Raw genomic sequence first — 18,108 nt, 5'->3', positions numbered from 1 at the left:
GCCTGTGAAGATTTTAACCTTCAGAAGTCACACACGAGTTCAGTGGTGAAACAGCCAAGAAAAAATTCTCATTCTGCTCTTGAGAGACAGATTGCACAGCTCAACATTACACTCTGAAGAAAGTAAAAAAGTCAAAATGCTGTTGCAGAGGTATTGAAGGTCTCTTGATGCCTCTGTTTGAAAGGACTGCTTCGACTTTGTAGCAGAAACACAGAGAACAGTCCTGCTCACTTAACAACTGAGCTGATAAATTTAAAACTCAGCCGTCTCTCAATTACAATGGGTACAAAACAACGATGTAAGTGACCTATAAAAATACTGCAAAGAAAAGTAAAAAAAATCCCTAACTTTAAATCTTTGAGTTCATTATGCTACATAACTATGTGAATTATGAATCCCCATATCCTGGGAAGCGGCAAATGGACAACACACAAAAGACCTAAAGGACACAAGCTGTACAACCACTCATCAATGTAGCTGGGATTTAAATCTAATGAGAAAACTTAAAGAACAACCTTCAAGCAAGCAGAGAAGACACTTTACGGCAAGAAATACCAGAATATTGAAGCAGATTAAGTACCTCTTTTGCTACAGAAGATCAATTTAAATCATATAGCAACTGGAAATACTAAGATATTAGTATATTCTGGGAAAAATTTATGAAGACTAATGTCATCAACAATTTAACTTTTTATCAAATAGCATATTCAGAATATTTGGAGACACATGGGTGTTAACTCCTTCTCCTCCTAAATCTTTCTAATTATTAGAAGTATGATAATACATATGGAATTAATTACTACAACATTTAATTAAAATATTTAGAAAGTTAATACATCTTTCAAAAAGTGAAATATTGGCCCAATAGAGGTAAAAGCAATCTGTTTCACTTCTGTATGTGGAAACAGGACAGGATTTCTTTACACATCCTTACAATTTTTTAGATGGTACCCAAAAGTTTTTAAAGGAATTTATATTTCAAAACCAGGACATCATTACAAAAGCATGATAAAAGATTAAGTGCATACCGAATTAAAACTGGATGAGGTACAAAAATAAATAGGCTGGAAGTTTGAACACTTGATACACTTAGTTGGAAAGTTCACATCTGCTAGTGCAAAGAGCGAAACTCCTGGAACAGGCATTTATTTAGCTCTTCCTCACAGTGGCAGACAAAGTCAATTTTGACCTCACCAGAGGCAAGCAAGAGAACATGAACAAAACCCGCAGAATTCCTCCATCTAATTAACTGTTTATATTTCGCTGAAGTTCTGAAACGGGTGGATTTTTTGACAACTAGTTATTCAGCTGCCACGAGGACCTTCTGAGGGCCAGCAGCACGCACAAAAAGGAGAAAGAAATGTGTCATCACTGTCTTCCCTATGAAGTGACACTTTGTACCACAGCATCACTCCTGAGTACACCTTATTGACTATTAAAGGAGATAAATTTCTATATAATTCCTCTTCCCTCGAAATACCCCGATTTTGAGCCAGGTTCAGCAGAAAATGTCATTTTGAATCACATTAATCATCTGTCCTGGATTTTTGCCGGACACAGTTCCAAACCATAATTGTTAGAATGGATCATCATTCCTTCATTCCTCTGTAGTAATATTCCAATGACCTGCACCTCTACACTACGGAGTACTAAGCACAAACTTAATCTCTAAACCTCTGGCTTAAGAGATAAATAATACAATTTTGGGGCTCTGCTATCCCATGAACAAGGAATATAGAAATTTAAAAGACAGAAAGAAACTAGTAAACTCCACTACAGTGATATCAGGAGGAAAAGAAAGATTAAATAGTTCAAATGAAACAAAGACCAGAGTTACATAGCAGGCTATTTAACATTCATTAAAGATTTCTGATTAAGATATGGAAAATTAATTTAACAATTCTGTTAAAAAATATCTCTAGGCATCTATGACTTAGTGGTTTTGGGTCTTATGTTTTTCCATGTGTTTGAGAATTTTAGAGACAAAAGAAGGAAAGAAACCCTCATAGTCTAACGAATAAAACTCCTTTTTCTCTCTAGGGCAGATCACACTCAAACTCTATCTAGATACAGTCAGTTTAGGCCAATGACTGTCAAGTGCAGACACTTCATAAAAGTTCACTCTGGATTAATCAAGAACATGCTTCAATTTAACCATCAAAACTAAGACTACTGTGAATTTACAAAAACTAATCATTAAGAATTGCCTTCAGTACCGAAATCATATATCTGTAAAACATTTCAACTGGCAAGTTGCAGCATTTAATTTTAATCTTTATGTATGTTCAGAAAACAAACACAAACCACAACAGGACTAAAAAAAGCATACATTGAACTTTATATACTGTATTTTACAAAACAAATCTCTCAGAAACCTAATAAACTCATAATTAACAAGGACTTGTGAACTGTAAAATCACACCTCTAGGAATTAGACTTCATCAAATCCTGAACTCCTGTTGTAGGAGATATTCAATATGAAGTATTAAGGCTTCAGAAATTCTCTGAGGGCTTACACTTATTCCACAAAGCAAGGCACTAAAAACAAATGTGACATTTTTCAGTATGATTATCAGTCATATGAAAGTCCACCAATCACCCTCACCACAACAATATTTTACAGAATAGGCCAAACACCAAGGAGAATGTGTCCTAACTGAATCAAAATGCAGCTGTTAGAACTTGGTATTATTCTAGTATGATTTTCAATAACACTAGCAACTGTTGTTTTTCCTTTGCAGATTTTGAATATTTCAGAGGCTGCAAGCATGTCATTTAGATCAAACTATCACAAAAAAATGCAACAGACTTCAAGCAAACATAAATGTACTGAACTCGTATCCCTCATAATGCATATGCACTGATTTCATGAGGCGTAGAAACCATCTATGTTTTCAAAGAAAAGTATTCATTTTAGTAAAACATTGTGCCTAAAATCATTATTCATACTAATTTAACTTAGTCATATAGCTTTGCCTTCTATCTCCAAATAGGTATCTTAAAAATATAAAATAATTCATTCCCTTCCCTTGTTGTGCTTGGTAACTAAGACAATCTCAAACAAAAAATGGAGGAGGAGCACAAAGTAGGAGAAATAGTGTACCTTATCATGGATGAGTTATCTGGTTTGGTGGCATGTCTAAGTTATTACTTCCAGCTACACATAAAGAATTTTTTGTCCAAAAATTAGTAATTGCATTCAACCTTCCATCAAAATTGTCCTCAGACCAACTGTGCAATGTTATATCCCTGAACAGTCAAAAGATCCAAAGAAGTCACATATGAAATCTGAAGTTTTTCAAGAATCCTCAACAAGCCACGTAAAAGAAGAGTGAAATCAAAGTAATAAACTTCCATTTTCTTATATTTATCACTTCAAACACCCATGTTATCTATATTGAAAAATAAGCATTTTCCTTTCTCTTTGTTACTAAAAATGATTTACATCTCAAGTGTTTATCAAGAATATGAGGCAATCTGACTTTATTGCCATCACAAGTTTTTCCAGATCTTGAACTGCAAAATACAATACACACATAAATGTGGTTTAAACTTATTTAAATGAGTGCAGCAAAACTGTAACTTTAAGGAGATAATGAGAAGCAGCTTCAGTTGAGTTTCCCTTGGATTGTTACCCATGTGGCTTACAGGCAAAGAGCTGTCTGATATGGAAAAATCAGTTGAAGAAGAAGGATGAGTTCCTGCTTCAGGATGCCTGAGATACTGAAATAGGCTAAAAAAACTCTTAAAAAAAAATCTTCAAAGTCTTTTAAAAAGTTCTGACAGGCTTGAAAGGGAAATAGAGAACTTTAAAGTGTTTCTTTTAACTCTTTTTGTTTTACAGAATAAATGACTGTCTGGATCTAATTTTAAAAAATACAGTTGCTTTTAACATTTAAAGTAAAACACGTAATTTGCATCTCCTGATTAGCAAAAATGTTAATAAAATATCAGATTCCCTAAACCAGCTTTGATTTTTAAGCACCATGTATTCTCAACTCAGAAAGCATCTCTCAAGTCTAAATATTCAAAAGATAATACCAACATAAAAAGCAGTGACCTATGACCTATCCTCACAATGACCTATCCTCACAAAACAATTCTAGAAACAACTTGAATATATTGAATCAATTTTGACAACAATTTTTTATCATATAACTGCATCTAATACAGCATTTATTCCACAGTTATTATGTTAGTCAGTTCTAGAGCAATTACAAACAACTTTAACATGGACACCAAGTCACAAACTTTTAAATTGGTTAGAAGATAATTACATCATTAAGTGCTGTTCCTTTAATTAAAACTAATTTTGTTTATGATGAGGGCTAGAAAATTTTCAAAATTTTCTTCTTTCCCTGTTGAGAGGTCACACTATATTAAAGTATCCTTTATTTAATACCAGTTCTGGAAGCTGAGGCTAACATTGATCCTTCAGGGTTGTTGTCTGGTACACCACTAAGACTGTTTAATCCAGTTAATTCCACAGAACTGTAACACTGTTCTGTGTTATTGTTCCAGCCTGTGTTATTCAAAGGTACTTCAGTTTTGAAGATGTTTCTAAACTCTAAGTGTAAACTTTGTTTTATTCTTGTTGATCCACCTGATAAGTTTAACAGAAGCTCTTTTTAAAACTGGTATCCTTCCAAAATTATTCTTTCACTTTACAATATCTAACTTCATCTAGTTTATCTAGATTAAGTCTCTAATATCTAATTTCATCTAGTTTAATCTCCATTCTGGAGAACTAAAATCATAATGTGAACCTGCCACTCTTCCTTCAACCAGGTATCTTTTTAACATTAATATTCAAGCAATTACAAACTCAGCTTATAGCCAGAATCAGATAGGAGACAGGTACAGATGATCATACCATCTATCTAGCTTTAAAATGTATGAACTGATGAGTTTAAAAAATGTTACTGATACAAAGAAACAGTACAGAGGCATTACTAGATTCGTATTTCAGATCCTGACCAGATAAAAGAAAATAAGAGTTATTGGGAAAGGCAGGAGGGTAGGAGGAGCTGGGGAGAGTTTGGGGACCTGAGAAGTCATTTTACAAAACAACACCCTACTAAACAGGTACATGAATTTTAAAAGTAGCCTCACAACTATTTGTATATTTAGTCTTCAAAGAAAGACCAGAGACCTTATCTCAACTGTAGAAAAATCAGCTGATGCCTTAATTCATAAGTTATGCACACTAGAAGAACAAATTCTCAGCTGACATAAATTATTTAGAAAAAGAAGACAACAGAAAGGCAACTTTTTCAATATTATATATCTCTATTTCCTGAATGCTGCTTCCTTTCACCTCCCTCTCCAAATTGAAAAAAAAACCAACAACTCATATTTACAGTATAGTATTAATTATTCTGTGGCTTATAAATCAAGGTTAACAAGTCTCTTCACAACAATGATTTAAGGGACAGCCTTTTCACTGAAAGTAGATGTTGGGCTTTCCAAATTTTGTCTCATTTTAAAAGCTAAGCATTCTAAAAACCTAGCAACTTTCTCAAAAGTCTGAAGACTGGAATGCAAATAAGGGGCATGCATCAGTCAGGGTATCATTTTATTCAGGCCAACCTTTCTGTGACAGCTTTATATAGCAATTTAATTTAGCCATCAACTTGCTACTGATCACAAAGCAAGGATAAATCAAACAAACTTGATCAGAGTCATTTTGTCTTCAGCTAGGCAAGGATGCAGCCTTGCAATGGATTAACACCCTTTCCTATGTGCTGGACACAGAACACGTAAAGGCTTTCCATCTTCCATATGGGCTTTTTAAAATTTGCACATAGAAAATTTCACCTCCAGAAGTCAAAACACTTGTCCCAGTCAATTCAATACTAGGAATCCATTTCTTACTAAAAATACTGAAGCATGTTATATACTTGACATGATTCACTGGGAACTGTATTTATATACAAACCATTGAATTTGTTTAGGACCAACCACAAAGTTAAAGGGCTACATGTGTTCCATTGATTGGTAAGAGCAAACTGCATTAGTAAAATGCAATCACTTACTTTGATCTAACTTTATTTATCTGCCTACAGTTTTCTAAACAGACTTCCTTCACCTCAAAGTCTTCACATATTTTGTAACTGACCCCTCTATCTCCTACTGTGCAAGCACAGTGGTCTCTCCAGTTTCACCTGACAGTAAGTCACAGTTCAGCTAAGGAGATCTTTTTCTGACCTACTATAATGCCTTCATTCAAGAAAAAATATTTTCATAAGGAAGAGAGCATCATCTACAAGCTCACAGAATGTAGTTTCCTACTTGCTACATTCATTCTGTGAGCAGTTTCTTTGGAAAGAATAGCATAAATTTGTTCACAACTAACCACTACCTTCATAAGTAAATAGCACCACATGCATTCTGTCAGTCTAGATGGTTAATTTCAGAACAAGATACCACAAATGAAGAACATAAAGTACTTTCTGCTTAACAAGTACTTCAACTCGTGAGAAAAGAAGTAAGGGTTTGTGAAACTGAGGGTCAGTTATTTCTCACTCTTGAATTTCACACCAATAAATAAAAAGCTGTTTTAGAGAAAAAAATAGATTCCTGTGAAAAAAAAAAACTTTCTTTTTTGTTTCCCAATGAACACAATGTTTGATGAAAAAACATGACAGTACCAAAGACTCCATATATCATCAGAATAATAAAGCAGTGACAAGGGTTATCACTGTCCAACCCCACACTGACACACTTTCCCACTCCCTTTAATGTGCTTTGGGTGAGCCTAAAGGAAGCACCCCTAATCATAACCAGTCAAACTGATCTTAATATCCACAAAGTCTTTGCAGCTGGTAGGAAATTAACCTGAAGACAATGAATGATTTCATACACTTAGGACCAGGAACACAAGCAAAGACTGCACAACTGACTGAAGTTCCAAAAAGGATTATAAACCCTCTTTCTACTGCTGCCTAATATGAACAGTGAAACCACAGAAAAGATGTTGCATTTCTTTATTGCTCACAAATCTAATTAAATATAATCCTTTCTTTCCCAGACCTCACATTTAATCAGCAGTAGCACACTATTTCCATTCATTTTTATTTCAACAAGCACCTCTTCCCAAAATTTCAGCCACTGCCTTGCCAGGGAAAAAGGTGAAAACACTTTCTATAATGACATACATCGTGCAATTATTTCCTTGTACTGATGTATCTCATTTTCCTTCTGTCTCATTTTCTCTGTCTCTCTTTCCCTCCTTTCCTGTGACTACCTATATTTACATATTCTGACCTGCCACCCTCTTTTTATTGTTTGTACATATTGACAACAACATGTACCTTTACTTCTATGGAAAACTCAACACAACCAAGTACTGAGTTTGGTTAGAACTTCTGGATTGTGTCTACTGCCAACTGAAGTATTTATTGCAAGTAAGTATTTCAATAAATATATCAATGGCATACAAGCATTTGCCTCTAACATAACTTAGAAATTCTTTTGAGATTTTACACTAATTATTTTTTCAATATCAAGATATATATTTAGCCAGACAGACTTGATTTGTGTGCTTGGGGATAAGTCTTTACACACTATGTGATTTGGAAGAAACAACAAAGTGCTGAGGTATTCTGGCTTCTGTATTTAATAAACAATAACAACATATTTCTGACCTAAACATAGATTTGGAAAAATAAAGTACTGGCCAAGTTTTTATACAGTCAACTAGAAGAGAAAACAGCATTTACAATACATTTTTAAATAAATGAAATATTTTGTGTTAGATTCCTTTAAAATGGGAAAGTTTGTAAGAACAACTCGACAACTACAGTATCCTAGAACATCAACAGTTACAGAAGGCATGAAGATACTATACAACGGGATATATTCTTTCAAATACAGTCCAGATGCTCACAGAGCCTTATAGATTCACATCTCAATACACACAACTGTACAAGCCATACATTTTGGAAGTAACAGCAGAAATTTAAAAAGTTGGAGGATATCTAAAATGTAAACATGACTCCATTTTGGTCAATCACATACCTTTTATAAATTGCATCCGGACTAGAACTAACAGAGGTTTGTACATGGAAGTGGTTCAAAGCTGCACCAAGGAAGGTATAGACTGGACATTGGGAAGCATTTCATTACTGAGAGGGTGGTCAAAGAAAGAAAGAGGCTTCCTAGAGAGGTGGTGATGCCTCAGGCCTGCCAGTTTAAGAGGCATTTGGGCAATGCCTTAACAACAACCTAATTTAACTTGGTCAGCCCTGCAGTGTTATGGCAGTTAGCCTTGACAATCATTACAGGTCCCTTCAAACTGAAATAGTCTATTCTATTCTATCTCATTCTGCTTCAGAAATATGACTAAGCAAATGAAATGCAAGTCATGATGTGAAAATCTTTAGTTTTGCAACAGTAAATAATCCTCATCAAAAAAACTGAACCATCTTAAATGTATAATCTAAATAATACGTTAAAACTGCAATCATCTGTAATTCTTTTCTGTAGTAAATAGCTGTGACAGCAAGGTGGTCTAATTACTTACAAACAGACTAAATCATTCAATCCCAGAACTTCTACATACATATAACACAAATTGTGAGCAAAGAAAGTATACCACGCATGCTATTAAATTAAGATTTGCTGGCAAATTAAATGTACTGTGGATAAAGAAAAACAAAGGGAGTTTTAACTGAAACATTCTCTACTTTTTCTATCAACATTAGTAAGGGGAAATTTATTTACCAGTTATAGGGGTAATCTGTTTGAAAGCTTGAATTGCATTTCTCAGATCCAGTTTAAAACCCTGAGAGAACCAGTGACTATTTTCTGAGCATGCCAGGTAGGATTTAGCAGTAAAATATTGAGAATTCAATTGATATAACAATGATTAGGCTGCATTAGGAAAAGAATCATGAAACAGAGAACAGTAGCACGTAGAACAGCAAAGGCAAGCATGCAGATGCATCCAACTGAAAAGCAAAATCAATTTTCACATCAGGAAATGTCTTTTTGTCCTGTGTGACTCTGCTGCTCCTGGACTAAACAGACAACCATCTGGAGTTTCCCTAAATCAGAAAATGGCATCAGCATTATTGTGATCTTGAGTGAAGGAAGCTGAAATCTCTCTCTCAGCACCTTGTTAAGCTAGCAAAACTTCCCAAAAATTGTATTGAAAATCAATTTCATAGATCAATGTCATTAGTAACCATTTCAGGAAACATGAAGAACAGGCAGGAAACAGCAGGAGCTGATTTTTCTCCACAGTCTAACCAAGTCCAAGAGCCTCCTTACAACAAAAAATTTCCAAATATATATTCATTANGGAAGCAGGAAACACAGGCAGGAAACAGCAGGAGCTGATTTTTCTCCACAGTCTAACCAAGTCCAAGAGCCTCCTTACAACAAAAAATTTCCAAATATATATTCATTATGTGTTTTTGTATGTTATGCATCTTTTTCACAATTTTCTTTCAAACAGAAGAGAAGAGATCTTGACAAAAGCATGAACTAAAACATTAGCCCAAACCCTGAACACTGGAAAGGAGCAAAAATGTTCATTAACTTCTGACAAAATACTGGAACTTATCGTAGAAATTCAAGACAAATAATCCTCCCAAGCATTTCAGCAGACTGCAAAGGCTATTTTAACACAAGAAATAAATCCAAAACATCCACATAAGTCTGAAGAAGCATGATGTAATATAGACATAAGCAAATCTAAGTTTGGTTTTGTTCTGGTTTTTTTTTCTTCCATGCTAAAGGAAAGAATCTATAACTAAAGCAGGGTGTGCCACATCCCAGTAAACATTTCTCTCAGGACAAAACCAGAGGAAAACAGTGTTAGAAGGATGGACACTTTCTATAAAATATAAATCTACTAATGGTAACATGTGAGTTTTGTCACAGCTTTGTGAACTACACACAGACCCAAACCAGAGGAAATCAACTTGAAATTTTACCTTATTTTTACAGCTTTTATATCATGGACAAGAATACATGATTGTATTCAGTTAGGTAATTTTGAATTATTTTTTGTAAATGTATAGCTCTTCACTAACTTCTTACTGTCTGGCATTATGCATAAGACATTTTAGAGGACACTCTACAGCACAGTGGAAGAGGTATTCAATATTCACAACGGTGATGAAAACAATAAATGTTGTGATAAATCAGGAGGTTTTTTTTCTGCACAACCACAGCCCTTGGGCAACAGAACTGCCCTGCAATCCAGCAAAGCAAACTGTCCCTACAGGGCAGGGAAAAGTGCCACTCAGTATGTAGCTACCAAACTTTGCTAATTACTATTATTTTCATCACAATAAAATCATCATCTGCTGCTTTGGGAGACACAGTCCATGTACAACTTTTGTGCCAAGGACATTAACATAATGTAGTTTACTATTCTAGGTATAAAGAAAAGTTTAGGAAAGTAGGAAACAGTGGGGAAAAATATGGTTCAGAATTCAAGGTCAATTTTTTATTCCCAGTTTGGTCAGCAGCTGTTGATGACCTGTGAGGGAAGTCATGTCACCATGTGTCAGAAACAGACTGAATTTTAGAACAGATTTAAAATTGCTTACCTGTTCCACAGAGCTCTGAAACACGTTGAAAATTGACATATTTTCCTAGGAAACAGTTAAATGGCTTCACCAGAAGGCAGCACTGTTAAATATGCACACACGTACAAGAAACCCCTTACCTTCCCCAGGACTGACTGCAGACGGTAGACTGGTCCAGTCTAGGGTCCAGTTGGGGCATGGATGTGGAAAAAACTTTGCTTCAATTCCATTTTCCTACATGAAAGTAAGAAAAAAATAAGTTAAGACCCTGATCCTTTACCACTAAAGTTGGCATCAAAATTCTCACTGAATTTACTGGCATCAGATCAACAACACCACCTTCAGCCTAACTGAAACTAAACAGGCAGATGACTCTACATTATGTGAGAGTCAAATGACTTTACATTATATGGGAGTCAAATTATATGAGATTCAAATTATGTATTTCTCTCATTTTCACAAGAAAGTCCTGTTAATTTTTTAGGAAATGTTGTCAACCTCTATGCAAAAAATAATGAGAGTTATGGAACATGATGGACAGTTTTCTTTAACAAAACTCATTACAGAGTTCCCAGATGTTCAAAGTTCTAACAAATAGCAAAAAAAAAACAACAGTAAGAGTTGAATAATGAAGCCAAACATAAAAGCAACAGGGTTTTTTGTCATCCTTTTCATAAATATCTTTAAAAGATGAATACAATATGAAAATGCAAACAAAAAGTTACTTTGATTGTTCTGAATTACTGACAGGTCTTTCAGCAGTCCTATCTTTCCTCAATTCCTGAGTTGATCAAATATCAAAAGAGAAAGAAAAAGTAAAATCAATTCTAAGTCAACGCTTATCAGATATAAGAAAAGCAAGATGTATTAAACTGTTCAAGGCTATCAGAATTAGCTTCTACAATTCCAATAAACTTTTACTTACTAAAAATCAAGCAGAATATTGCTATTAATGATAACTCATTAAAAAGCTTAAATTACCATTAACTTAGTCATAGTTGGCCTTGGACCACCTATAAAATGACTGTCTTCGTTCTCCTCTTCTAACTCATCAGGAACTGAAGAGAAGTCCTGTGCCTGTTCCTCTGGAGCAGACATCAACTCTGGAAGCTGGAGAAGCTCCATATTGCATTTGCCAGCAGCTTTCTTTACTCCAGGTACTTCTTGAACTCTTCGATACCAAGTGGATATCAGTGGTAAATTTACCAGGTTTCTGCCTTGTTTCTTGCTGGAAACCTGAAAAAATAAAATGGGAGGGTTTCTTCCTACAAGCCACTAGAAGGCATGAACTACAGAAGTGAGCTCAGCTCCATGCCAGGCATGTGTATTCATAGCATGATGGTAATAAAACTGCTGGTAGAATTGCCAGTTGGCCATTTAGACTTTATCTGCAACCCCTGTTTGCTTAATAGGATGAAAAGATTTACATGACCAATGTTATTCATAATTTCAATCAGCAACAAAAAAGTTCAATTTAAATAATGTTCTTAACTGCATGCCATTTCCTAACATAGGAATGATTCATTTTGGTTGGTAGTCAGACAAAAAAACCCAGTGCAGTGATTTGCCATGAATACTGAACTCTAAGCAAGACCATCTGAATGTTGTTCTTTCCCATAAGTAGCCTGAAGTTCTCAAAAGCTCATCCACCAACACCTATTTTGCTGGGAACTGCAAGCCTGAAATACCTTACACTATGTGGCAACAGCAAAACCGAAACAGGCATACGTTATCCTCCTTCTTTACTGAAGTCTTTTCACTATGTCTGCAACTTTTTCTAGTAGTAGTGAATCAAATTTATTTCTTTTTTTAAAAGTCATGTATTTATTCAGACTTTTTTACAATCTTAATTACATATTTTATACAATAATGGTAACCAGTATATTTCTTTTGTGAATTAAGTGTATATGATTATGAGTTGATGTGGCCTTTAATAGAAATTAGAATTTTAAGTGTAAAAAATAAAATAAAAAATTTCTTTAGTAAGAATATGTTGCACATATTAAAAAAATTACACAACATCACAATTTACATGAAGTCCAGTTACTTTTAAAAAGGATGCATTTGATGAAATTAAATCAATTTCTTTTTCAAAACAATGAAGATTGTCCTCTTAACAGGAGAGGTTGTGAAGTCTCCATCCTTCGAAACACACTCAAAACATGACTGGACATGATCCTGGGCTCAAGCTGACCCTTCTTTAAGCAGGGGGGTTAGACAAGATGAGCTCCAGAGGTGCCCTCCAACCTCAGTTATTCCAACCTGAACTACTTTGTGATGGTGTGCCTGCTTTAAACATAAAATTAAAAATCATGATTACAGGAAAAGGCAGAAAAGGCCATGCAAAAGCAGCATTCCTCCACATATCTGTCCACAGTATGGAAGTAGAAATTGGTAAAGAACACTTGAAATGATGTGAAATTTCAAGCAGCTCTCTTGCATGCTGTGTTTATAACATGCTTAGGATAATCAAAAGTAATTAGCAATAGCTAAAGGAGCAAAGGAAGGATGAACTGTGTGATTTTAAGCATCTAATTTAATACTCTAATAGTAACACAGGCAAAGATACAATAATTCAGTTAAGGAAGAAGTCTTTTGGAAAGCAATTCTAAGAGGCATTGTTACACTTGTTATCAAGTGTTCTAAACTGTATTTTAAAAACTGAAGAGTGGTTTCTGCCAGATGAAGAACTGAGCTTCTGTTACACTTTTATTAATTTTCAGCAGTTACAACTAATAGAAAGTGTACCAAAGCTAACCTCGGGAAGATAACTGAATTGGAACGAGGTAATGAAAAACAACTCTTCAGCTTCATTATCTTACTTTTGGTAATTATAATTACAATCAGCTAGTCAGGTCCGCTCACATTTATGGTGTGTTACTTTCCAGACACATACTCACTGAAGACTTCATTATTATTCACACCCTTAAATCAGTGGAAATGCAACTATAGTGATTTTTTTAAACACAACCCAGGAAGTCCAGTTATACAAGTGACAAATAATACTTTAATACGCAATTAAACTCTGGCACTTCCATCAAGAGCAATTTCAACTCACTGCTTGCAAGAAGCTTTCAGATGCACATTACTCAATTTCAATGATAACTGTAGGAATCAAGGTATAATTTCTTAGAAAATGATCACTTATCAGAGAAGAGAAATAAAGTAACATGAGAGCTCTTGTAATTCAGATAAAAATGAAACTGAAGGCCAGGTTTTTAGGGCAACCCTTGGCATGATCTACACAAATGTATTATAAAATATATAGTCCATAAGCTGCTGACCAGAGCTTTAAGGGTCACACATACAAAGTAAATAAATACATCATTCTCAGCTGCTCACAGTACATCTACAGAACAATCTCAATTGCATTGCTGAAATCAATTAAGCATCTGATCCAAGAACCTTCTCATGCCCAGCATCAGTAAATCAAAAAATTACTATAAAAAGTTATGGTCTTCTTATTTAAAAAGGTCTTGGAAAAACAAAGCTTGAAATACTTTAAAGATTTTTAAATAGTAGGAAAGCATTTTGTCTTAATACTTTTGTTTAGTATCATGAATGCAGAAGTTGCCATTCATCTTCAATTACGTGATTCACAAAACAAACAAAGCAGATGTGAATTAAGAACCATTTCTGTAAAATAATTCATCAACCTAATTCAGAGGTAGCCATATTAACCTACTTCTGCACTCCAGTATTGCTATCATCAATACACTGAGGATTATGATATTGGCTAAAGAAGTTATAAAGTGGATATTTATCACATTATTAATGTTCGATAGTCCCTATCTTGATATTAGAGATTGTTTCTCTCAATCTGACTAGCAGCATCTTCTCCAGGAATTCCCTTTGTTTTCGAACACCATAAGGCAAATTTGGCAAAGCAACTTGCAAAATCAAAATGTCAATACCAACCTCACTCAGAGCTCTTCCTGGCAAGAGACACCAGCTTAGCTATAAATCTCATAACTGCAGGAATGCTGGTGGCAGGCAAATTCACTGTATCATTTCATTGTAATGGGAAATAAAGACATAGCTGTTATTTCCTTAAATCATTCCTGTGTGTATATCCTTACAAAACTAAGTATACAGATTGTGCTGAGTAAGACTCTTGCACAGTCTTGCCACAGAAGTTCTTCCCACTCCAGAATTGGTTTTGAAGTTGAGCTCAAGTCACTTGTACCAGTATTCTAAAATTACTATTTTCTGGGCAACTTGGTACCAAAATATTTCAGTATAATTTAACAGCTAATTTAACAGCTAATGGTGTTTACTAAGTATTTATATGCTACGTATTTAAAAGTAAACTCACCAATCCCTGGTTTTTGTGTTTGTACAAAAACAAAGACATATCCTCTGTTTTGGGTTAAGGTCACACTGTAAATGCCATAATATGTTTTAAATAACATATTTTACAACTTTCAAATTCTTAAAAAACATACATACACACTAGTTAATATTTGGAGAATTTGTCATCTTACCAAGAACTGATGGATGCATGGAAATAGCACTAAATCTGCCACAGTAAAATAAAGCCCTTCTGCAAAGATGTGGTCCAAGAGCGGAAGGTCAGAAGTTTTTGTTCTCCTGATGTGGGAGGCCTCTCTGCTGACTGCATCTGATGCTTCCTGGACAAGCAGCTTGGAGAAAGCTAAACTCAGTTCCAAACTTGGGGGTGGATGCTCATGCACTTCCCCTGCTTTTAATTCCCTTTCTGCTTCTTCACCAAGTATGGGCACTGCAGCCTTGGCACCTGCCTTCTGCTGTTGAAGTTTTTGCCTACGAATTTTGTCATCATTATGTACTCGGACAGGTTCTCCAAGCTTCCTTTCAAACTGTAAAATGTCAGGAGGAATAGCCTGACAGTGCTCAGGAGACGCCGTCAAAAACCTTTCCACAGCCAGAGGAATGCTGATCTCACAAAGTCTGGTCCACTGGCTAACCTGTCAAATAAATTTATGTAATTAATGTCTCTACAGAAAGAGAAACGAAATCCAGGATACGTTTTCATTCACTTTAAGGAAAGAAATTCCAGATTTCTTTGTTAATCTTAGAAACTCAGATATTCTCTATTACTTTTGCTACAGCAGAATTAGGAAGCTAAACCTTATACATAACAGAATGAACAGTTATCCAGTATAGCATATTTTTATTCCTTATTATTGACGTAATATTAGGGTGGCTGCATAACTCATGACAAGCAAAGGTGTGATCAATTTCTATATGTCATCTCTACAAATGGTGGTAATAAGATCCAATTACACCAAACAGATTTTGAGCACATTTATTTTCAGAAATGCATTATATTATTAGTGGGTTTTTAATATGCAACATCAAAAAAAACTTTTGCCTAACTGAACAGCACTTAAAAAAAATTACTTATTTTTTTGATGCTGTTATCCTTGTCCTCTTTTTCTTATTACCTGTACTTAAAGGTTTTACAATTTTTAAACTCTTTTCTTTTCTTATTCCGTTCACTCACTTTGCAGCTCTCTGAAATATAGAATGAAGCTCTCCAGCAGTTCCAAAAGATTACAGAGGTTTCTGGAGGATGTCAGGGACAACATCTTTACACCAGCACTGTGTGCACTAACACAGAGATGTGCTCCTCCAGATCTGCTACACACCAACACGAATGAACCAGGTTGGAGACACAGTAATCAGTGGCAACCATGGATGTAGCAATCCTGACAGGCTGGAGCTCAACCTCCTGAGAGAGCGAGGAAGGCAAGTCTGGATGGATGAGCTGTCAGATGAGTAAACTGCTATGTGATAAATAGACTGAAATCTCAACTCAAAGGGTAGTGTTGGTTAATGGTTCACATGCTACCTGAAGGTCAGTTAGCAGTGGAAATCTTCAAGGCTCTATGCTGGGGCCTATCCTATTTGATCATCTTTACCTGCAGGGGGGTGATGGATTACACTCACATCAAGGACAACAGTGAGTTGAGCAGAGCAGTCAAAAAACTCCATGAAAGAGCTGCTTTTCACATGGGCCCACACAGGCTAGAGAATGGGCTGACAGGAATAGAATATTCCACACCTAGGAGGGACTAAACTAAGCAAATTTAATTTCTCACTAAAAGAAGTTAGTTTACATCAATATTGAGTCTACTTCAGAGTACTTAATGCTAATAAAAAAAATTTTAATGTATCTAAGAGAAAGAAAGGCACTCACTTCAGCACAAGCTTTTAAGCAAGTCTTCTTAAAGCCCAAGAGTTCCAAAACATCCTTTTTAGATGGATCTGCCTCGTATGTTTTCTGTATTATATATCTTAAGACAACAGAAAGCCCAGCTCGGCAGAATTTGCCATCTTTCACAACAACTGCAGGTAAACTGCAGCTCCGCACAACCTCTGGAAGCTGACACCTGGAGATTAAATGCACCTCAAGATCGCCAGGGAGGTTTTTCGTCACACACTGATCACCCACATCTTCGCCAGTTGGCACTAAGAAAATTTTAAATAATTTGCAGTCACAGTAGGATAGCAAAAACAGGGAGATAGATGTATGAAGAGGAAAGATACTCTCTCTGTACTGATGAGAAAAAGCCAAATATAAATGTTCTTCAGTGACGCAATCTTTCATCTTCCTCCTGAGTTGAAGTTCCTGAAATAGAAATCAGAGCACGACATTCATAAAAGAATACAGAACTTAGAACAAAAAAAGGTTTAAAACACTGTTTCTTCCACTATCTGCTACAACTGATTTTAACATAAGACACTACTACAGACATCCTGCTTGTATATTTGGACCGCAGACCCTTTTTGAGAGAAAAAACAGTTTCACATACACATTGTCTCTTCACATACAGATCATGGATAGGAAAATTATTTGTGTACTTTTTTTATTTTACGTTTTAGCATTTTTCTGACATCAAACAAAACAAACAAGAAAACGTTTTCTTTTCAATTTTTAAGTGCATAAACATTTTATTGCAAGGTTTTTGGGGTTTTTTGACTCAAAATCTCCCACAACATTAACCATGTATTATTAAAAAAGCAAGTTCCTGAGCACACATCTACAACAGTCAGTTCTGTAATACACACACTTGTCTTTCTGTAACTGCTAAAAGGCATTTATAGAGGGTATTTAGGCCATAGGAAATAATATTGGTTTCTGTATTAAAAATTAATCTAGAGCCTGGTGACATAATAACTGAAGGACACATATGAAAATAAACATTTCTTTCACGAATGCTACATGAACACCTCAAGCACCCAACTGCTTCAAGCAGTTGAATATGACAGTAGCATAGCTGAAATTAATATCTTCTCAGTATATTAAAAGCTAAAATTAATTTTCCTCATTGTGGGTGGAAAAACTACATTTTTCCTATTACAATATTCCATACCAGTTTAACATAAAGCACTGATGCAATAATTTTAATGCTCCATTCCTCAGTGGAATTGCCCATTAACCTACAAATCACAGCTCGCATTGAAAAGCCTTAGACACTAGATGGGGCTCTTACAGCAAGCGTTACAGACGACACCTCTAGTGCAATAAGAGAAAGAAATTTAAATATTGCTAAGGAAGGTCAGAATGTTTTTTATATACATA

General features: G+C 35.1%; 1 protein-coding gene across 2 annotated transcripts in view; it reads right to left on the bottom strand.

The window, feature by feature from the left end:
* GSTCD (glutathione S-transferase C-terminal domain containing) overlaps positions 1-18,108 on the bottom strand; it is a 62,482-nt gene that overhangs the window by 39,664 nt on the left and 4,710 nt on the right. For both annotated transcript variants that reach the window (XM_017833531.1, XM_017833533.1), the window contains exons 2-5: positions 16,723-17,154; positions 15,026-15,487; positions 11,523-11,777; positions 10,682-10,775 (exon numbers count right to left, since the gene is read on the bottom strand). In XM_017833531.1, coding sequence (XP_017689020.1) covers positions 10,682-10,775; positions 11,523-11,777; positions 15,026-15,487; positions 16,723-17,133 — 1,222 coding nt within the window. In that variant the 5' untranslated portion in view covers positions 17,134-17,154. The remainder of the gene's footprint in view (positions 1-10,681; positions 10,776-11,522; positions 11,778-15,025; positions 15,488-16,722; positions 17,155-18,108) is intronic.

This window comes from Lepidothrix coronata, unplaced genomic scaffold (assembly GCF_001604755.1).
Source record: "Lepidothrix coronata isolate B3197 unplaced genomic scaffold, Lepidothrix_coronata-1.0 Scaffold215, whole genome shotgun sequence".
Lineage (NCBI taxonomy): Eukaryota > Metazoa > Chordata > Aves > Passeriformes > Pipridae > Lepidothrix > Lepidothrix coronata.
Note: the sequence above shows the minus strand (reverse complement) of the source record. Positions and strands in the feature narration are given on the sequence as shown.